The 22648-nt window shown below is 39.8% G+C and overlaps 1 protein-coding gene across 1 annotated transcript in view; it reads left to right on the top strand.

The window, feature by feature from the left end:
* The window catches only part of LOC119146877 (macrophage mannose receptor 1-like), a 33675-nt gene that overhangs the window by 7539 nt on the left and 3488 nt on the right, over positions 1-22648 (top strand). Inside the window, exons 7-28 of the mRNA XM_037385212.1 lie at positions 209-391; positions 573-727; positions 1644-1757; positions 2476-2591; positions 3439-3587; positions 4012-4211; positions 4596-4717; positions 5507-5594; positions 6306-6450; positions 6924-6959; positions 7047-7216; positions 8078-8145; positions 9771-9871; positions 11077-11219; positions 13378-13492; positions 14658-14806; positions 16344-16446; positions 17305-17537; positions 19133-19298; positions 20060-20212; positions 20477-20593; positions 22032-22199. Of these exons, the coding sequence (XP_037241109.1) occupies positions 209-391; positions 573-727; positions 1644-1757; positions 2476-2591; positions 3439-3587; positions 4012-4211; positions 4596-4717; positions 5507-5594; positions 6306-6450; positions 6924-6959; positions 7047-7216; positions 8078-8145; positions 9771-9871; positions 11077-11219; positions 13378-13492; positions 14658-14806; positions 16344-16446; positions 17305-17537; positions 19133-19298; positions 20060-20212; positions 20477-20593; positions 22032-22199 (2994 nt within the window). The remainder of the gene's footprint in view (positions 1-208; positions 392-572; positions 728-1643; positions 1758-2475; positions 2592-3438; positions 3588-4011; positions 4212-4595; positions 4718-5506; positions 5595-6305; positions 6451-6923; positions 6960-7046; positions 7217-8077; positions 8146-9770; positions 9872-11076; positions 11220-13377; positions 13493-14657; positions 14807-16343; positions 16447-17304; positions 17538-19132; positions 19299-20059; positions 20213-20476; positions 20594-22031; positions 22200-22648) is intronic.

Genomic DNA, 22648 nt, shown 5'->3' with positions numbered 1-22648 from the left:
TGTAAAAATTTTTTTTTGATAGCTCCCAGCACAACTGTGTTGTATTAATCTGTTCTGTATTCTTGGTGATCCTCAGACACTTGCTTCTCTCCTCTGCCAGTATGCACTGCAATATTTCAAATTCATGTCAGTAAAGGTCATTTTCTTTTTGATTAAAAGAAAACATTGAACAGGACTATGCATTAATTGTTTGAAATATTTTTTTTAGGTGACTTAAAGACTTTTAAGTGCCCTAGAGGATGGGTGGCCTATGCAGATCATTGCTACAGACTTTACAGAACACCCAAAATATGGAAAGAAGCCCAGTCTTCCTGTAGAAAAGAAGATGGAGAGCTGGCTAGTATTCATAATATTGAGGAATACAGTTTCACAGTGTCTCAGCTTGGGTACAGTGAGTATTCCTGCAGGTCACTTTTTGATCTGGAATTATACTGTTGCTGTTATTCATATAATCATTGTAACCATGATCTTAAATGTTTTTAAAAAGCCCTTCTTCAGTCAAGAGTGGGTGTGAGATGTGATTGTTCCATTTTAAGACATACTCACAACTACAATTACCTTTGTGTTCCCAGAACCAGATGATGAGCTGTGGATTGGTCTAAATGACTTCAGGGTTCAAATGTATTTTGAATGGAGTGATGGGACACCTGTGACTTATACCAAATGGCACCACGGAGGGCCGACCCACACGTCAAATAAAGCAGACTGCATTGTTATGAAGGGGGAGGTAAAAATCTCTCTCCCAATTTATTCATTTTTTTTGTCCTTTGTCCCCCCCAAAAGGAAAACATTGGTGACAAAAACAAACAAACAAACAAACAAACAAATGACAAGGGTTTTAAAGGGCTTTATAAACTTGGTTTAATTCAGAATATCTTAGTGTAGAGGGAGAGTGGAGACCAGATGTAGGAAGGTGTATGGTGGAGCACCAGAGGCAATGCACTGGACTGAGACTTGGTTTGCTCTGCAAATCAGAGTTGCAGTTATGATATGCATATCATTAAGATATGCAGTTATGATAAATCACCCACCTGAAACTGGTTGAAGTAACTTGTCACCCACATCAGCTGATTATAGCTGCATAGTATGATTCTTGGAGCAGGGACTTCCTCATGTTTCCCCTAAACCACCTAAAATACAGTTTTATTAGAGCTAATTTGAAGGCTCATATTACTGGAAGCACAAAAAATTAGGTACAAAAAATTCTATCTTGCTTTATGCTCAGCATAAAATGATGCACCATAATACTATGGAAAAAGACTTAAACAATACATTTTTAATATTTTGTGTTTAGTCTATCCAGCATTTCTTTGCTATTGTCATCTGGTTATATGAACATAGTAAATACCATGCTGGTGAGAATAGAGTGGAACAGCATGTTCCTTTCCTGCTCTCATCAGCCACTGAATCTTTAATACACGCAACCCTCATCCTCCCACCTCTGAGGAAATGTGGCCCTTATTGTCTTTATTGTGTTCTTTATTCGGGAGTTTTGGAGAAAGCAGCCAGGCAAGGAAGAGAGCCAGAACAGTCTTAGCCATACCAAGTGAGAAGGGTTCTCTCTGAGGATGGTGAATATTCCTGTTGGATCGATTTTCTTTAGATTTCACTTTTCTTTGTTGTTTCTTCTTTACCATCCTCAGGATGGATCATGGGCTGACAGCGCTTGTGAAACGAAACTTGGTTACATCTGTAAAAGGAAACCTTTGGCAGAAGAATCAGACAAAGGCGAGGTTACTTACCCAGGCTGCCAAAAAGTAAGTTTAAAACACAAGTACCAAAAGGTCACTGCATCTTACTCTCACTCCTGTGATGGTATCCCACAAGTCAATTATTTTGACTGTTCTTGGTGGAACCTTAGAAAATTGTTAATTTTGTATATACTGATACTTAGACTAACGGGGAATTTTTTTCTTTATTTAATCAAAATGTAGATTGACTTCTGTTTTTCACTTTTTTACACGTGCACTTCACTCAGCTCTCTTCAAGTGCAGAACTGGTCACCTCACCCAGAAAAGCCACTCTCTGCAGAGCATGTTAGTATTTTTTCATGCTGCAACTCACTGGTCTTGGGTTGTGTGCAGCCTGCTCCATCCAATCAATCTGCCACAGGAGGCAGGAATATTTGAGCCAACTGTTTTGCAGATTGTGTGTGGCCTTTTGCAACAGCTACACTTACACAATAAGGTGGAGCAGGCATTACACAAGGAGTTGCAAAGTGGCTGTGAGTGTGCTTGCCAGCTCCGAGTCATAGCCCCAGCTCATTGCTCGCAAAGACTCCTCCTGTGTCCTTTATCAAGGGGCAAGACTAAGAGCTGAGGTTACAAAAGCTCTGTTTGATTATCCTTTTTGTTTCTTCTCATGGCTTTGGAGATGAATTTTGACTTGGGGTGTGGTATTAATGTGGCTTTTGGAAGTGCACTGTGCTGTGCAGTCTGACCGCCCCCCGCGCATCTCTGCTGTTGACACTGACAGGGCTGGATGAAGCACGGCTTTTACTGTTACTCTGTGGGGCAGTTACCAGCAACATTTTCAGAAGCAAAAAAAATCTGTGAAGAAAACAAAGGTTACTTGGCTACTGTGAGAGACAGGTATGGAAACATTATTCTTGTCCTTTCATACGTGCAACCATGACAGAAGGGCCAAATAGAAATCTCTTTGCAGTTAGTTATACATAGTGTCTAGCATGGCATCACTCCTTTGCTGGAAAATTTGTGGTAGAACTGGAGAAGTATGACAAAGTACATCAGGGGCTTTCATATGTCATGATAATTTGATATGTCATCAATATAATATGATATGTCATCAATACAAGCATTCAAGCCATTTCTACTCTACTACACACCTACACTCTTGTTGACTCCAGGAACTAAAAAATTGAGACAACCTCCCCAAAACCCCAGATTGCCAGACTGTTGTAAAAGTTTTTGAACTAAAAATAAACAGATAAACGTGGAACTATTTATTTCTTCTGGATCTGAACTTTTCAGCCTTTTCTTTGCAACAGGCGTATCTGGAAACTTACCTTTTTTAGAATAAAAGTAGATTATTTTTTTCCCCCAGAGTAACAAAATTTAAAGATCTAACCTTATCATAAATCTCAGTAAAACACGGTGGAACTTATTTATACAGAATGAATAATATATATGCATTAACTCAAGCATTGTTTGGCTTGTGTTGCTCGTTGTGCAGTAGAAAAGATGAATAGAGTCACTCTAAATTCTAAACATGAATTACATTACCAAAATATAAAATAAAAATCAATTTATGTGACAATTAGAACTTTAAAAGTAAGATTGTTGCCCTTGCTTCAATCCATACTTATCTTTTCCCAAATATTAAGTCACCTTAACTTTACCAGATTTGCTACCATGAACACTTTGAAGAAATGAACAAATTATGATAAAATGTGATGTGTTTGGTACTTATTCTTCACAGATATGAACAAGCTTTTCTGACTTCTGTAATTGGATTCAATCCAGCAAGGTATTTCTGGATTGGTCTCTCAGATGCAGAGGAGCAGGGGACATTCAGATGGGCCAGTGGGGATGCTGTCACCTTCACTCACTGGAATGCAGGAATGCCAGGTATGTGCCATGGGGGCCACCGAGTTTCTGCTCTGGGGACCCGAGAAGTGACAGTTTGAAAGCTAAAAAGTGGTTTAGAAACACTTCTGGCATAAAGTGGCAGTAATGACAGTGCAACTTTCCATTTGTGCTAAAGGGATTAAATCAGGGATTGTGGTAGCTCCTTCCAGTAGACTGCCTGGGACTGCATATGTCTGTCGGCATCATTCACTCTCTGTTGTTTGATGGTTTTGATAAGTAATTCATAGTATAATTTAAAAGGGAATTGATAAAATTTCTTTTATGATTTAATTGAAATGCATGTGGATTACTGTGAGCTATTGGCATCCACAGTGGGGACAGGTTACTCTTAAGCAGGTAGCACATGTTTTGAGAAGATGCAGCCATGTATCAATAAAGTTTAAAAATGTTATGTTTCATGAAGGAAAGGAGTCAGGCTGCGTGGCGATGATAACAGGAACTTCAGCTGGATTATGGGATATTTTGAACTGTGAAGAAACAAACATGTTTGTCTGCAAGCAGCTGGTGGAGGGAGTGACCCCCCCACCTCCTCCAACAACGACCCCTCTCCCATCGTGCCCAGAGGGATGGAAATCCATTCCTCAGAGCAGCTCCTGCTTCAAAGTAGGTGTTTAATGTCTGAATGCAAACACTTGTTCTTTCAAATGAGAATACGTTTGTGTAGGCATGGAAGGTGCATCTTACCCTGCCTGCCTGATAGGTGGCCTGTGGCAACATGTCTCCAGGCAGCGTGGCTGGCTGGGAAGTGCTGGAAGGTGCCGTCTGTAGGTTGAACTGAAGTTTGGAGTCACAGGGAGTCTGAAATGGTAGGGAAAGCAAAGCTGCAGTAATAAAATTTGATAGATGACCACAGGCTTATGATTGCACAATTAAATAGTAAGTGATAAAAATAGAGGGCAGGAGACCAGAAGAAAGGTAGAAGCCCAGAGTTCTGTTTCTAAATTTCTGTAATACCCAGCACAGTATTTAGTTGTCTACTTTTCATAGATTTTTCAGGGAGGAAGGGAGAAAATGCAAACATGGTTTGGTGCAAGAGATTTTTGCAGAGCCATCGGGGGAGATCTGGCATGTATTCACAGTGAAGAAGAACAAAACCTAATAGCTGGCTTGTAAGTATCTGCATAGACTATCATTTAAACCTCATCACATTTTATTATAAATAATATATATATATATACACACATATAAATAAATAAATAAGAATTGACCTTTCTGAAGGACGTAAAGGATTTCTGGTGATCAATTTCTACTTTGCAAAGATGGTGTAAATCCTTGCAAAGAGGCAGAAGGAAATGGGTGGAAAGAGGTGAGCCAAAGGGTTTCTTGACAGGCTTTGGGAAGTGGTGCTATGAATGGAAGTATCCTGAACATCCACAAAAATGAAAGAAGGATCACCAAAATTGGTTTCAACTAAGTTTAGTTCAAAGAGATAAAACTGATCTTCTTAGCTGATCAGGAGATAAAATAATTTTGATTGAAAGAATAGTTTGTGCTCCTTTCCTTCCTTAGTTAAGAGGAAAAATTGGGAGACTAAGGAAAGCCTGACCTATTGATGTGCTTATATAAATATTTAAATCAAGCCTATGAGTATACACAGGTCTGAATTTGGATGCCTGTTACTTGGTGGAACCAAGACCTTAAAATATATTTTCATTTAAGTTCACAGTACTTGTGAACGTATGACACCCGTGATCTTCCCCATGAAGCTCTGTGTTTCTTTGCTTCCTGCCACATACAGTGCCAGGGTGTTTTTCCCTACATGACAATTGAACGATTACTTCATATGACTGTCTCAAATGGTACTTCTAGCATCAAAACGCTGAGAATAATATAATATATGCTATACATTCTTCTTTATTTCACACTGTGTCTAATTGTCTGTATTTATAATCATTCAGAAACAGAGAATATCTTCACTTATCTTACTGGATGGGTTTAAGTGCCTTGGACTCTGACAGTGGATTTATATGGAGTGATGGCTCACCAGTGAGTAAATAATTTATTGTTCCAGCTTTTTGTCTACTTTTCCATGTCTGTGTTGGCAGCAGCTCTCACAACTCCTCCTATACAAGCCAGCAGTGACCATATTATTTTTTATTACCTAATTCCACTCTAGGAACAAGTTTTTATCTTTTGATACTTCATAGTTACAGCTAACAGTATGACATTTAGAGTAATGAAATAACGCCAAAGGTCATGGAATATCTTTCTTGGTCTAAGCAAAACTGGCTGTATTTATGTCTATATTACTATTTGTCATTTAATGTTAGAAATAATTTTGTATGTCTCCACAAGCCAGGCTTTGTTGCCCTCACCATCTTAAGTAGATCAAGGTCTGCAAGGCCCAAGTCCATATGGCAGCACTGATGGATTGTCTCAGGTTGGAACATCAGAGAAGGATAACCAGGGGGCAGAGGATGGTACTTAGATACTTCTTTCTAGAGCTTGACAGGAGAACTTTATCTCTCCTGGTAACAAAGAGGGCAACAACTTCTTGGCTTATTAACATGGCTTATAAATACATGGCTGATATATTATGCTATGCAAGGGTCATGTCCTTCTCCTTACAAGGACTGTCATCAAAGCACAAGACAGACCATGAAATCAAATGAAGTACATTCTTCTTCAACAGGACGATATAAGACAATTATTTCACCTTGAAAGGAAAACAGTAACAAAACTGTGTTTCCACTATAGGTAAATTTTGAAAAATGGGCAAGTGGCGAACCAAACAATTATGATGGAAATGAAAAATGTGGTGTATTTAATGGCTACAATAACATGAACTGGAATGATTTATTTTGTGAACATATGCAGGACTATGTTTGCCAAATAAAAAAAGGTAAGATAACTTTCTTTCTTAAGAAAATTTGAGAGGCAGATAAAAACATCCTTTCCAGGTCAGATCACATTACCTGCAGGTATTAGGGTCATCTGTGCCATCAAGCACAAAAAAAAACACTTAATAAATTTTAATTTAAATATAAGTAGTTGAAAACTATGGGTTCATCCATGAGATACACACGTAAGTTTGGGATGTATATGCAGCATGTTGAGGAAGTGAAATAGAGCAACGTAAAGTTTGGCATAGTTTCTGTAAGCTTAACATGTGATCAGCTATAACATGGTGTTTTGCTGAGCGTAACACCTTCTTTCCAGATATTCTGAGAAATTCTGTGACAAAAATAAGCATACTGAGTAACCCTTAAGATTAATTTTATTACTTGGAATTAAAATGCTAACAACTGTATAAATATATTTAATCGAGAGTTATCTGAGAAACGTAATATACTCAGATACTGATTTATGTTGCAGGAGTACCACTGAAACCAGAGCCTACTTCCACGTTCAGTAAGTCTTGTACTTCCAATAACAGAAATCAATTCACAATAACGACATTAAGCAGTCTGTAATAGAAATTAATGTTTTACCTTGCAGATTATGAATATATTGTTAGTGAAGATGACTGGATAATACATAATCACAAGGAATACTACTTCAGCATGGAACCAATGCCTATGGAAAAAGCCAGGGACTTTTGCAAGAAGAATGGTGGTGATCTTGCTGTTATTGAGAATGAAAGTGAAAAAAATTTTCTTTGGAAATACGTAAGAAACATGTTTTACTTCGAAGATGTGCTGTTCTGTCCTGCACTGAGGCATCTCTTTCAGCTGGCTTGTGAAATATTAGAAAGCGGTCCCCAACATAAAAAAAAAAAAAAATCAGTACAACCTTTTATGGGCTTATCTACTTAGGAGCTTTACCATAATCATTATTTTGATAAATTGCTACATGTAGAGAAATCCTCAGCTTCTTTTCAAGAACACTCTCAGGATGCAAATTTCAAAAACCTTGCTGTGTTTATCTGAAAGCTACAGTTACTGTGTATATTTTCTTTTCCAACTCATTCTCTTCACAGAATTCAAGAAAAGCTTTTCCCTTTTTTTGCCAAAACAGATGTCAGATTTTCAGTAAAATGTTTAAGTCAGAATATTTTCTAATAGGAAAAGAATAACTTGATGATGATATACTCTTTTGGAAATAATTCCTTACTATTAAACCCAAATATGATTCCAGCCTTTCCTCCACATGACTAAGTACTAAACCCCACCATTTACTTGTAGTCTTTCAGCAAATTATCACGATGTTTTCCTAAAATTCTTAAAAAATATTGCTTTATCTTATAATCTGCTTAAGAGGTTGTTCTTATCTTCTTAACAGATTTCTGCTCCATTTCTTCTTCATGCCATTCTGCCTTTTTTTTGGTTGTTTTTTAAATTTAAAGACTAGAAATAGGAGAAAAAAAAATTGCATTTTGCAGTTCAGGCACATAATCCCAGCAAATCCCCGGACATTGCATAATTTGCAATTTTACAACTGAAACTAAAGTGTTTTTTTGAGAGCTTGCTTATTTTATTTGAAATCTGTTTTCTTACAGCTCATTAAAATCCTTATTTTCTGTGTTTTAGACTTTCTATAAAGACTGGGGAAATAACTTCTATATTGGCTTAAGCGTGAGCCTTGACAAGACATTCCGGTAAGTCAAAACAAAACAAGTTTGTCAGATGTGAGTATTTGGCATGTCTGTAAGAGACTGTTGAAGTTCAATGACTGATACAACCTGTCTACAGCCATGTCTTGACATCCAGTTTTAAAATACGATTCTGCTCCTCAGGGGAGCATTTATCTCTTAATAATTTCACTCTCTCTTTCCCCTTCTTTTGGTTCTATACTCTGCTTTTGTATTGTGCAGCTGAGATACTCACTCACAGTTGGTGTGGTGTCATCCCCTTGTTAGATGACAGATAAAATTGGTTGGAGGTCTCTAGGATGTTCCAGATGGTACTTGCAGACATTACTGAATATACAAATGATCAAAGAAAAAGAACCCTCAAAACCTGAAGTGAGAGGCATCAGGGTGGTTTTTAGAGGTGAAGTATCAATAGTGGAGAGCCCTTGTCTGACAGGTAATTCCCAGATGGTTGTGCTGTCAGAGCCTAGGGCAGGACAGCTTCAGGTTACACGGAGTCATCACACTTCTCCAAATGTCTTTGGAAACAAAGTGCCCTGGGAATGTCCTAAACTACCCCTGGAGCCTTAGATGAGTTACAGACACATTTCTCCTGTGGCACTTTGCCGCCCCCCGCCGCCTCTTTTTCTAGTGACTTCTGGGATTTGAAGCTCAGTCAGATGAGTCTCAGCTTCTTCGTTTCAGTCTTTTTGCTGTTGCCTTAGGATGCCTGTCTTGGCCACAAGCCACAAAACTGGATAGTGTCATCTCCTGGAGCTACTGCTTTCTGCATCACATCCACTGCTCAGAAGACATGTTGTTTGTCCAGTTCTCCCTTGCTCCCTCACTAGGTTCATCCTCCTCCCTGCTGGATGACAGTGCCACTATATTCTTTATATTATTTCTCCCAGTTTATTATGTACTGGTTTTTCCTATTTGGCTCAGGAGATTTGCAAGTAGAAGCACCAAGGCATCCTGTTGATGCCTACCTGGAAACCCACTAAATTACCCTGGAGCTGATGTTGTCTGAAGTCTCTCAGTCTCGGCAGATTCCCCACTTGACTTTCCTCCTTCCATCACATTGAGTCTTTTCCACTTTTTTCTTGACTACTCTTTTAAAAAAAAAAAATTTAAAAAATTTGTGAATCACCAAACTAGGAAATGATTGTTGTACACCTGAAAGCAATAGCTGTATAATATTAAAGATTTCCTTTGTTTAACAAAATGGTTCCAATTGGTCCCCAGTATGTGGTTCAGGGCTCTGTCTTACCCTGCAAGATCTCATATTACTGGTTTTGGACGCAGGAAATTACTAAATTAGGCTCAGGTTTCTGTTCCTGTACTTCAGAGAAAGCCAGGTCCATCCAGTGCTATGCTGGCGTGTTCCCTGCAGGCTGTCAGTGCTTAGACACCAAGAAAGTCTGGGACCACCAGTTGAGACGGTTAGTTCAGATCTGGTCCAGACCAAACATACAAAGTTACTTTTTACTAATTCCAAATGGATGGTCTTGGTTTTCTCTCAACAGAGAACAGCATGTGTTTGTAAGCTAGGCTATAGGAAACTTAAAATACAAAGCTCTAATACATCCTTTACAAATAAATATTAACTCATTCAACGAAGTATTATTATTGCCCTGTATTACTTCTTTCAGGTGGATGGATGGAACTCCAGTGAACTATGTTGCCTGGGCTCCAAATGAACCCAATTTTGCAAATAATGATGAGAACTGTGTGGTCATGTATACCCAAACAGGTGTGTGCTGTAACAACATTCAGCCTGCATGGTGTGGCATAGGCTTGGGAGGGCTGCATGTGCAAGGCTGGGTGAGTTATAATGCTGAGCAGGCTGGTGCCTGACAGAGTGTTTAAAAAGCATAGGAAAGAGCATAAATCATATCCTCTTCTTTCATTTATGCACTTTTAAAAAAATTCAACTCTATGTAGCTAACACATTGGATTACATCTGCAGTTCGGTTCCTAGCTTTGTCAGAAAATTTCAACATGAACAAATCAGTTAAGCATCAGACTATCTGCAGACAGAGTCAGTATTTTTTTTCCTCTAACTTCTGTCAATTTTAAGACTACCTCTCAGGGACATCAGCTGTCTGTTATCATTTCTGCAGTTCCTAAAAATTGAAGGCTTGGGCATGGTTTTGATTATTACTAAACACTGCTATACACTATTTTAGTTAAAATAAATACAGATATCCTGTAATAGAGAGAGCTGGAAGTAATTGTGCCTACGTTAGCCAAGCACTTATTCTTCGGAGTAGTTACTCTCTTCTACTTTTAAGCATCTCTAGTCTCAAAATCTATAGCTGAGGTAATCTTCCTAGGCTCTGTTAGAGGTCAATGGAAGGAAGCGAACACTTTTGCGGAGTAAATATTATGTCCTGTTTTTGGAGATCTTTAATAATGTCCTTAATTTCCCTGAGTTATAATGACATTGAACATAAGGTGGGATTACCTTGTAGTTGTCTACAGCTAATGAAATGAAGGCCATTTTCTTATTCATTCCTGATCCATAAAACGGGGATGATGATGTTAGTGTTATATCCTTACATCAGATTCCCATAGGGGGAAAAGATACCCAGAAGACTATAAGAGCCTCAGGTAACGAGGACCAAGTACCTTATATAGAGAGAGTGAACTTAGGGATCGTACAGGTCTTAGAGAGGTGAACTAAGCATTTGAACCTAAAACTCCCTTTTGGCAATGCTATTATTTTGCAATATTGAAATATTTCTGTTCTCAGGCAAAAATATTCATATTCTGAATTTTGCTGGAAACCTGAGTATTTCTAAGGAACATACATAAAAATTACTCTATTTCTGGGGCAGAGAAATACAAATATTGGAATTAGCTCTATTTCCTAGGATAGATCTGCTTCAGGAAAGGACACTTTTTATCCCAGTCTCAGTTGCATTTCATTTTTCTTTCATTCTAATTTGCTTTCAGGTACATGGAACGATCTCAACTGTGGCAGTGTTGAGTTATTCATCTGTGAAAGGCTTAACAACACTGTTCGTCCAGCTGTAGCTCCCACTTCACCACCACCAAAGGGTGGCTGTTCAGAAGGCTGGCTCCTCTTTGATAACAAGGTGCAGTATGAAATGTTGGTATATTGTGTTTCAAAAAGAGCAGAATAAAACCCATGTTTGGTTCAGTTTTTCAGTTGCAGCAGGGTTTTCAGTTTTCACAAAATATGTTCTGATTGTGTATATTTAAAGGCTATAAATATAAAATTCCTGAAATAAAAATTATAACCTCTATTGAGATTACAGCAGTTACGAGGGAGGTCATGAGACACATACAAGAAGAAAGCTTCCTCTTATAATTTTGCTAGTGTTTTGTGTTGCCAAGAGTGGCTGAGCAATTTCCCTTGTGTGGAGCTGTTGTATGTTCCCATTTACTGTGTTGGGCTTATTTGGCTGTCCCAGGTTGTCATAACATTCATTTGTCCCTTGCTTACTATGCACTGGCTCTTAAGCCACAAAAGCACCTTCCCTTGAGCAAATTTATCAGGTTTTTTTTCTATAACTGAAACACCTGGTAAGGTTTTTAAATAATCCAATTTTAACCTTCACTACACTTTATTAGTTAAGATTACTCTTAGCCTTCTCAAAAGACAAAAGTTCAGGGTAAGAGACTGTATATATATATTTTTTAAATCTATAGATTGTCATCAATGAAGCTATAAAAGCTGTAAGAGAACAGTGTACACTGTTGAGAACGCAGCTAGAAATGATGACAAGCCTTGATGACATCTCTTTATCTACCTCTGTCTGTCTTCCTTTTGGCTACGTGTGTCGTGTGTCGTGGCTGGCTGAGCCTCCCAGCAGCCTCACAGTGCTGTGCTTATGTTGGTAGGTAGAAAGGTGGTGGTGACACACCAGTGCTTTGGCTGCTGCTGAGCAGTGCTGGCACAGCATCAAGGCTGTCTCCCCAACCTTCACCTCACCCCCAGCACCATCAGGCTGGGTGTGGGCAAGATCTGGGGAAGGGACACAGCCAGGACAGCTGGCCCAAAGTGATTGGTTGGATATTCTGTGCCTTATGATGTCTGCTCAGATATAAAAGCTAAAGGAAAGGAGGAAGAAGGCGGGGCGGGGAAGTCATTATTCATGAGATTTGTTTTCCGGAGCAACTACCATGTGTACTGAAGCCCTGCTTTCCGGGAAGTAGCCAAACATTACCTGCTGATGGGCAGTAGAGAATAACATCTGTTTTCCTTCACTTCCATGCATGTGCCTTTTGCTATTGCTTCATTAAACTGCCTCTATCTTGACCCACAAGGGTTTTTTTTATTCCATCTTATTTTCTCCCCCCTGTTCTGTTGAGGAGGGGAGTGACAGAGAGGCTTGGTGGGCACCTGGTACCCAACTAAGGTCAACGCACCACACTAAACCAAAATATGATTTCAGTTTGATAGAGCTCCTTTGTTTGAGATCCCCTGGCTGCGGCCTCCTCTTTCCTTCACTCTCTCAGTCCTGGGAAAAAGAGTCATGAACTCAGAGTTTGTTCCCATTCGTGGTCCTCTCTCAAGATAAAATGTCTCTTTCTTCCCCATCTCCTGCAAGAGGAGCTTCCAAAGGCTCCTTCCTTGACTCCTCTTGAAGTGTTCACACACTGCTTCTGACGGTGATGGAGCTACCTCGCTTTTGCTCAACTTTTTTCCCAAATTGCTTGATTAACTTTCCAGTTGCCTACTTTAATCAGCACATTGATTTGCTTGGTTATGACAAAGCTAATGACGACTTGGTTAAATCTCACAGATCATATTACAAGAAATGGTAAATCATGGTTTTCTTTGTAATGTCACAGTCATTCTCTTTCTGTGATTATCCTGTGAGAACCAAACCTGGTTTGACAAATAAGGCAACAGAAACTGAGATGGTCAGCTTCAAAAACGTATCTTATCCTTGTTTGTTTTCTGAGGTCTCATTAGGCATTCCTCCCACAAAGCCACACCTCAGAAGTGTGCCCAGAAGCTTTAACATAATTTTTACTGAAATCATTAGGCTGACATTTTCCTTCTCCTAAGTGTGTGCTGAAATACCGGGATTTATACTAGTCTTCTAGTATAGATCTTCTCTTTCTTAAAGACCTAAAGACAAGCAAGAAAGGACTGTTAAACCAGCTACTCTGCCTTTTTGCTTAAAATATCTTGTTTTATCTTGTTTGTTACAAACAGAGGTGCTTTCACCAGAAATTAAAACACCATTCTGTTACATATTTGTCACGCTTCTCTTTTTTCAGTGTTTCAAAGTATTTGGGTTTAATGAAAATGATACATTGACATGGCACGCTGCGAGGAACAATTGTATTAATTTTGGAGGAAACCTGGCTACTATATCCAAAAAGGAAATCCAAGGTATAAAGTACTAATGTTTTGATACTGGATGAGATATTAAGTAATTCCTGATAAACAGATTAAATCAGGTGTTATAGGTTCTGCAATATATGCTGTTATTTATGCTGTATTAATACAAAGTTCTGTTGAATGTGAAATTGCACTTTTGCAAAAATGCTTGCATTGGTTTTAGTGTCTTGATTAACTTTTAAAATCATAGCTTTGAGTTAATATAGGATGTACAAAGGAATGAATACTGTTCAAATATTAAGATTTTGTATTAGGGGCTTGTCAAATAATAAAATGTCCATATTTTATTTTTTTTTAGGTGTACATCTAAAAATAGCACGCAAAGAGAGTAATGTCCCAAACAAATCACTGTGCAAATCACCAGCTGCTGAGCCAAATGTTGTGGGTGTCAGTGGAGGACACATCCTCAGGCAGTAGAAGGCTGTAATGCTGGAGTCCCAGTTTCCCCGTTCCCCTTGCTCTGCTCAGCTTGCTGGTCTTGCTGCTCAGCATGTTACAGGGGTTTTTGTGAGGCCTCATGTTTGCTTAGGAAATGTAATGCCTCAGGTCCTGAGGGCTGCACATGGACCATCTCCTGGCTCACTCTACCAGTGCTTGTGGTTCATACTTTTTTCCACAGCAGAAGGACATTCTTTTAGTGGGAAGTCAGTCTAGGCAGGAGCTGAGGGAAACATAATCTGGCCTTCCAAAAAGCTGAGATCCCAGTACATACATACTTGGTTATTAAGTAGTTTTATTTGTGTTATGCCTGCTTAGAAATGAGGTTATTAAGTCTGGCTAACAAAGAAGTTACCAAAGAAGAAAAGGGAGTGCACAGCCTGTAGACTCATTTCCTGTGCCAGGGTTTAGCATACTCATGTTAATTTCTGTAACACCATTAAAACATTTCCCCTGTTAGCTCAGATGATGAAAAACACTGAAGTGTACAAAGATATTCCCATTTTTTTAAAAAATTGCACATCTTTGAGTTTGTAAATACTTTTTCTGACTTTAACATCAAATGACTATTCTTTTTATTTTTATCATAAGATTATCACCTTATTAATAAAGAGAAACCCTAAACTCATCATCCCAGTTCCAGGCACTCTAAAGTCTGTGCTGTATGGGAAAGGTGCATTCAATTTCCCTGCTTGTACAATTTTTCTTTATTCTTCAGCTTTCCTCATGTCCCTCCTGAAAAATGCTGCAACTGATGCTTGGATTGGACTGAACGACATAAATCAGGAGCACACATACTTATGGACAGATGGAAGCCCAGTTTTCTATACAAATTGGGCAAAAGGTTCCCGAAGTTATTATAGTAAGGTAAACATTAATTTCTGTTTATCACTTAAACATTATAACTTTGGTAGATGGATAAAAAATATGTAGTTACAACCATATTTTCTGTAAGGTTTCATTATGAAGATTTTTAGTAATGTCATTGCTTTTTAAAAGCAGAATAATCATGTGGGAGATTTTGTATGGTTCTTTATGAATCCAGCACAGGTTTGGAAGCGTTATGCAAAACTCAGACAATTGAGCAATTTCCCTCACTTTACCATGACTGATGAGGAGATTCAAGTAAACCACAGTAGAGCAGTAACTGCGTAATTTTGGGATACAGTGAATGTTATTTAGACTTGGAGAAAATACTCAGATGACTGCATATATTTATATTTATTTAGACTGAACTTATTCAGATAAATGGATTGAACAAAATCCTCAAAAGGAGACTGGGAAGGAGACTCCTTTCCCATTTTTATCTTCTCCCCCACTAGTCTTCCTTCTGAAAGATCTCTTCTGCATGCTTTGAAACTTTCAGCACTGCTATATCATTTTGTGTTTAAATGCAAGACAAACATGACTGTTTTTCAATAATTGTAAAATGGCTAATGTAGAATACTGCTCCTAGTATTCTACATTAGTACTGTTTCTGTCCTGCTGTGCTAGCTTTACCAAGTTTCTCTCTTTTTTCATAACAGAATTGTTTGAGTTTATTTAAAATGGGAAAAAGTTCTGCAAGGTCTAACCCCTGCTGCCTAGAGCTGGGGTTTGGGCTCTCTAGGACTTCCCCATCTCACAAATGCATACACTTTCTGTAGAAGGCTGTGCCCACTTCCCTACACAAATTCCTCCAGATACAACTTCACTTGCAACCAAGACCTGGGCTAATGCCCCTGGAGGGTGTTGGAAGTTGCATGAGACTGTGCTGATATGAAGTGGGGAGAGCCACTGCCTCCTGCTGCAGAAAGCCAAGCAGCAGCTGCTCACGATGTGGGAGGAGAAGGAGGAAGGTAAAAAGCCCAACCTGCAGTGCAAAGGGTTTGGGAGGTGTCCCCCACAAAAGGCTGAGTCTGATCGCTACCTCTACATTACCGCACTGCGGTGACAACTTTGGTTCCAAGTACCACACTGGGGCAGGAGGAGGATTGCAGCAATGCAGACGAGCACCAGTGCTGAGGGGAGCTTCCTCATAGCCTCCAGGAAAACAGCAACGGAGCTGAAATGTCCTGTGGGCCAGAGCTAGCAGGCGCACGTCTACTGGCACACACACATGCATATAAGTGAGTGCACAGGGATTATATACATACCGGTAGTCCAAAACACTTCTTCCTGCCTCTGTGCTGTGCTTTGCAACTCCCCCCATCATCCAAGTGCAAACCTTCCTAAGGCTGAGTTGTAAATGCTTACTGTCATATCATGGCTCCTGACCACTGCTTGTGTGTGTTCACGTGTATGACCTTTGTATTATCCATCTGTGTGTGCTTGTGTGTGATAAGCTAGTCTGTATACCCAGGAGGAGTAGGAATGTTTCCTATCTATCCATATCTTTTTCTTGTCAATCTCATTTACCCTATAGGACGACTGTGTCTTTATGATGAAGAACCCTATTGAACAGGCAGGGAAATGGAAAGATGAAGAATGTAAAACAAGCAAAAGCTACATATGCCATAAAAATTCTGGTGAGTTTTCTTTCACCACTTCCTAGTACAGCAGATTAATTGTGGTTATGTCAAACTGGTCTTAAAAGTGATTTTCCCACATTAACCCTATGTTAACTGAAATTAATCTGACAGTATCACATGTGCTACTGACCATTTCAACAAAACGAGCACACATTTTATTTTTTGGAGAAAAACACTTAAGCTTTCCTATTTTGAGAACTAGACCAGTAAATTAAAAAAAAATGAATAAATCATCGATCATCATGTATTTCACTATTGTTGGTGATCAGGTGGGACAGAGAGGACAGTACTTTGTCTTTCTTTGCATAGCTAAATTCTTCAAAATGAAATAATACTGTCATACTGAAAAGCACTGCAACTTTATTTTGAAAAACTGCCCTGCCTGATTTCCTTTACAGTCTTTCTCAGTCTCACTTACTCAGTCTTACTCGGGCTACAATCTTACATCAGCAGCCATTGTATCCCTCTGCTTGCTCATGGTGTTCTTACTGCACCCTGTTCCTTGTCAGAAACACAACAAATGCTAATATATAATGGAAAAAGCGGAGGAATTGTTCCCTTCAATGCCCTACATCATTACAGTATGCTTTGGGAAGGTCTAGAGCTTACAAGGCATGTTCCTGGAGGTGATACAGCTAATTATGCTAAAAGGTTATTCTGACAAGAATTGAAAATTTTGTCAAAGAATACGAAAACATGGCTTTCATCGCTGCAGTTATAGTTGCGACACATCTTTGTTATTCCAGCCTCTCTTAATTGCTTGACTACTCCAGTACACTAGATCTTCTCTCAGTGTTACATGTCTAGCCAATATAAAGTGTTTGATTTTCCCTTTTGTTTGTTTGCTCTTTACAGACCCCAAACTGCAGAACTCCGAACCCATGGTTCCGATATTTGGCTTTAACAGTTACGGTAATGACAGCTATGCAGTCATCAACCGCAAAATGACCTGGGAAGCGGCACAGACAAACTGCAGAGAGCAGTTCGCAGAACTTGCCAGCGTTTTGGATCCTTATGCTGAATCTTACCTGTGGTTGCAAATATTAAAGCACGGGGAGCCTGCATGGATTGGTCTAAACAGTGACATGGTGAGTCCATCAAATGCTTGTGACAATCCTACTGCTACCCTAGATCAGCACAGATCTTGCTCAGAGGTTGACAGGATCCACTACTGTGGGTGCTGCCTGCTCCCATGTGAGTGCTCCTGGTGAGACCCTTGAATGTGTGGCAGGCATCAAAACCTTGCTGAGGTACCCGAGTTCCCTCCGCTTCAGGGGTTTTACACATCAAACTGTTTGGCCACAATGTGAGTGAGATCTGCCCCAGCCTGCATTTCAAAGGGCACCAAGGATGGAGCGCCGTCGGCAGCGGTTTCAGCAGTACAAGTGGCTATGGAGTTTCCACTTCCTACGCCACGGTCTACCACACACTGGTGTCGGGGAGCACTGCCATTTCTTAAGGCACATTGTAGAGACACCATGGGAAAAACTGGGGTTAAAACCAGTTATTTCTTCTTGAGGTTATTGCACGTTTTGTGTTAATTCACAGCCCAGCGCTACAAGTGCTTGTGCCAGGCAATAGGGGAAACGGCAGAGTGCGGCGCAGGGCCGGGAGCAGACCTCTGGCAACTGGGACGCCTTCGGCTGCTTTTGGAGCTGAAGCCAGGGCCTTGGGGAAAACTGCCAACAAACTCAGTCAACAAAAAGTGGAAAGGACTGGAAGGGGAAACACCTATTAGAGGCATGTCAAAAGAACATGAAGAAAGATGATGTAACGGGGTGTTTGTGGAAGCAGAGTTCTGAGGGAATCAAGAGGACGGAGGCAGAGCCGGAGCTCGGTGAGACACAGGACTGAGCAGGCATAGGTACTGAGGTGAGAGGAACGGGAGAGGCACTTCAGTGAGAGCAGGCATTGGGAAACCAGGGTGAGACAGGAATCCGGAATGAAACATGGCCAAGGACTTAAAAGGAAAAAAGGACAGGAAAGGAACTGGCACAAAAAAAATGGATGGGAGCCTGTCTCCAAAGATTGCAGGAAGAAGGGGCTAGGCTGCACAGTATGGGGTGACAGAAGCCACAGATGTGACTAACGTTGCTCACGCTCTGCAGATAGTGGTGAAATCCGCTATAAAAATGCATGCTTAGCTTGTCTCTAGTAGCTGGTCCTTGCAAGAGCTAAAAACTTACCACCACAAGCCCTGTTAGCAGGGGTAGCTGAGGTCTGCAGTGCATGCCTCATGAAAAACGTCATCAGTATTCCTCTCTCCAGTGGAACTTCTGCTTCTTCTATTTGCTTTCTATATAGAGAGAGAACCCTGGGTTAGAGGATCTGTATTTGATCTGTGTGTATATGTGGACTCCTCTAGTTACAATCTTCACCTACATATTCGTATTTGTCACCACAAGGCTCTTTGACCGTTCAGTGCCTGAGATGGATGGTGTGAATTCAATAACATAGGTTGCATACTAAATAAACATCTGTAGGACCAATGCCCTAACTGCTGTGGGGAGTGGAAGTCTGGACCAGCCTGTTATGTGTTCATGAGAGAGGACAAATCAATTTTGTGTGAACAACCATGATTTTTCATAATTTTTATATACCTTCAAGTCTTCTTTCAATGTCTTAATGTTCTTTCAATCTAATTCTGTTATGTGACATAATCCTTACTGTCATTTGCTTTTAGAGCCGTGGCCATTACATATGGTCAGATAGAAGGAGGAGCAGGTATCATAACTGGGCAAGTGGAGAACCAAATAAGAACACAGCTTGTGTCTACTTAGATTTGGATGGGTTTTGGAAGACAGCACCTTGCAACGAAACATTTTTATCTCTCTGTAAACAATCTGATGGTAAGTTGTGAATGGGAAAAATGTGATTTGGGATGCTGGAATTTCAATTAACGGCTTATCTGAATTTATCTTTTCTGCATATGAACTGTTGTGATAGATGGTGTATGCCTTGTGATAAACTACTGCGTTTATCAAGGAAGAACTTCCAGATCCAGTCTGTCTTGAATGATTTTCAGACATTTAATTCCACAAGGCCAGTCAACACATGCAAATGATAAAGACAACTGCAATATTTCATGACACATGCAATAGTTCTTTTATGATCTCTGCACGATACTTCACAGCAAATTTTATATTCATCTAAGCTCTACTTTGGCTTGAGTTAGGCGATGCGATAGGCTACTAATTGCACTTTTACATAGCTTAGGATGTATGTACAAGGGCAGGTACAAACAGCTTCTCTGACCAATCTTGCTACAAACTGGCTGGAAACATGCCACTGGCTTGTGTTGGTGGTGGTGTCGAGATCCTTTATGTATATTGACTCACTCTGTTTCACAAATTTTAAGTAGAACTTGCCTTGCTGAAAACAATTGCAGTTAGACTGGCGTAAGCCTTGTTCAGCAGATTGGAGAACCAGCTCCAACCAGTATGGTTTATTACTGATTTACCACGTTTAGTTCAATCTTTTATCATCAGTTAAGTCTATGGGATATACCTTTTCCTGGAATCACTGTCAAATTGGTAGAGCTGATGGGGTGGTGCGGGAGTACGTTTCCCTTAGTTTTTAAGACCCTACTAAAACCTGTGTGTCTTAATAGAGTTAATTCCCAGTGAACCACCACAGCTTCCTGGAAAGTGTCCTGAACCGAAGCGTGGTAGGTCTTGGATTCCCTTCCGTGGTCATTGCTACTATGTTCACACTGATACTGAGGAAAGCTGGCCTGATGCTTCCATGACGTGTATTCAAATGGGTAAGTGTTGGAGGTTTTTATGACGATATTTTACAGGTGGTTTGTGTGTTTGGTTTTTTAATCCAGAACTAAGAGGTTATACATAGATGTGCGTGTGTGTATGTATATCAATTACAAGCAACAGCTAATTTAAATTTGTTATCAAGCTCTTCTACTATATGAAAAAACTGATCACAAAACATGCCACGATTGTTTACTGAGCTAATTAATTTCTAATGTAAAATGTTGCTGATATTATATGTAATATTTAATTGATATTTTTAGGTTCTTCTCTGGTTTCCATAGAAGATTCAGCTGAAATGAACTTTCTCTTACTTTATTTGTCTCCACTTGCAAGTGACTTCAGAAAGTTTTGGATAGGATTGTTCAAAAATATTGATGGTAATTATTTCACGATGCATACTGAGATGAAAATAAATAATAAATAAACAGAAAGAATACTAAATAACACTAACATATGAAATACTAATGTTAATATACTAAATATTAAATAAATGAGAAAGAAATCAACTGTTAAATGTTTAATAGCTTTTCTGCTAAAATACTTAAAATGTAAACCACCAAGAAGTCTACGCATTTTGTTTCTTTACTGTAATTAGAGCATATTTTGGTCTGTAAATGGTTCTAGCTTAGCACTGCATTAGTTGATTAAAATGTTTCCTTTTGCTTTTTTTAATTCAAATTGCTCAACATTTAACCAATGTTAGTCTTTTAAGAAAAATGTTGTCTTGTAATTAAAAGCTGAGGCAGCCTTAAATTGAAATTTTTTTCTAAACAACACAGAAGATAGCAGCTCATATAAGCTGCCTAGCAACACTTCTTAATCTAAATTTCAGGGGGGTTTCAAAATTATTTTTTTTTTTAGAACTTTTTAATTTCACCCAACAATATTTCAGCTTTTTGTTTCTTAATTGCACTTTTGATCCTGTTTTCTATATTACTGTAATTCTGAAGCCTGTTTCTCATGGCAGACTTTGAGGGTACATCTCCAGAATGAGTCTGGGCTGGGCTGCAGCAAGTGGCCTTGGGTACGGCTGCCCAGGTCCCTGTCTCTCCCCACCATCAATGGCAGGTACCTTGTCCCATGGTGGGCCAGGTTCATCTGATCTAGCTGAAAGCTAACAGTACAAAAGCAGAGATTTATTCCTGACCTGGCCCACCATGCTGCCACACAGCTAGATGCAGTGCAAGCAGAGGCAAGAAGAAAGTGCAGCTGCAGTCAGGGGGACAGAGGAGGTGGCACTGAGGCAGTTGTGAGTTATATCAGGATATGCTGCCATGAAAGCATATGCTGAGGGAGCAGAGACTGCAATTATTCCTACTTGATGCGCCTCAGCAGGAGATGAGCAGAGAGTTATTATTACAGAAAGAGAGCTGATTCAGTCTGCAAAGATAATTGATTAGTACAGCTCTAATAAAGCAGCTATTCACCGATTTTGGATACACACATAAAGAAAACCTCCCAAGCAACGTGGATCCTTGAACTGCAGAGCGTGGCTTGCACAGGTGCTCTGCTTTTCTTAAGGCTCCAGTCCTGGGCACAGGCTTCAGCTAAACATGCTTGGGCAGCCTGGGCATGTCTTTCCTACATCACTGGCAGCCATGGCCCTGAAGGCTGATGGAGTTCACTTTGTCTGTGAGTATTTACATTTGGAACACTCCTGTCTGAGTATCTCTGGCTGTTAAACCAGTGAGAAATAAGTCCTCCTTGATGTTATTTTAATCAACGAATATACTCCATGTCTGATGTTGTTGTGCCTGGTAGACTAGAAATGATCCCCCACTTCAGTCCCTCACTAGGTAATACTTTTGATTTTAGGGGAATGGCTATGGACAGACAGAAGCGCAGTAGAATTTGTCAACTGGGAGAAAGGAGAGCCTACAGTAATTTTTGACGAACACTGTGTTGACATGGATGTCTCAAGTGGAACCTGGAGGAACTATTACTGCTCCGTTGACCAGAATTTTATTTGCAAAATCCCCAAAAGTAAGTTTTGAATTTCTGTGCACTGGGTTATTTTAGCAGTAGTGGTTAATATACATCAAGCCATACTGCTTATGCACTAGGTATGCTTTATGCACCAACGCTGATGCATGTGCATCAAAGCCAAGAGTAATTTCTGTTCAAGGCAATGAGAAATAATGCTGGAGAAGAACCTGAGCTGCTGTTTCCTCCTTTCATTTAAAAGCGTTGATGTCTTGGCATCTTTCATACCCCAAGGCAGGGGAGAACACATAACCTGTTGAGAGTGCAAAGAAAATCCATAGTCATTAACGGTCAGATTGCAAGGGGCAGTAGATGATGAATAGGTGACTAATGGTGAGAAGGCACTCTCTTGATAGCTAAGCTGAGGGGCAGGAGGACAAAGTCACTGAACTCCTGCAGAAAGGAAGGAGGTGCTGCCAGTGGGGTCTGTACCAGTGAAGTGTGCTGGG

Source organism: Falco rusticolus, chromosome 4 (assembly GCF_015220075.1).
Source record: "Falco rusticolus isolate bFalRus1 chromosome 4, bFalRus1.pri, whole genome shotgun sequence".
Taxonomy (NCBI): Eukaryota; Metazoa; Chordata; class Aves; order Falconiformes; family Falconidae; genus Falco; species Falco rusticolus.
The sequence above is the reverse complement of the archived record's forward strand: the minus strand, read 5'-3'. Positions and strand labels throughout refer to the sequence as shown.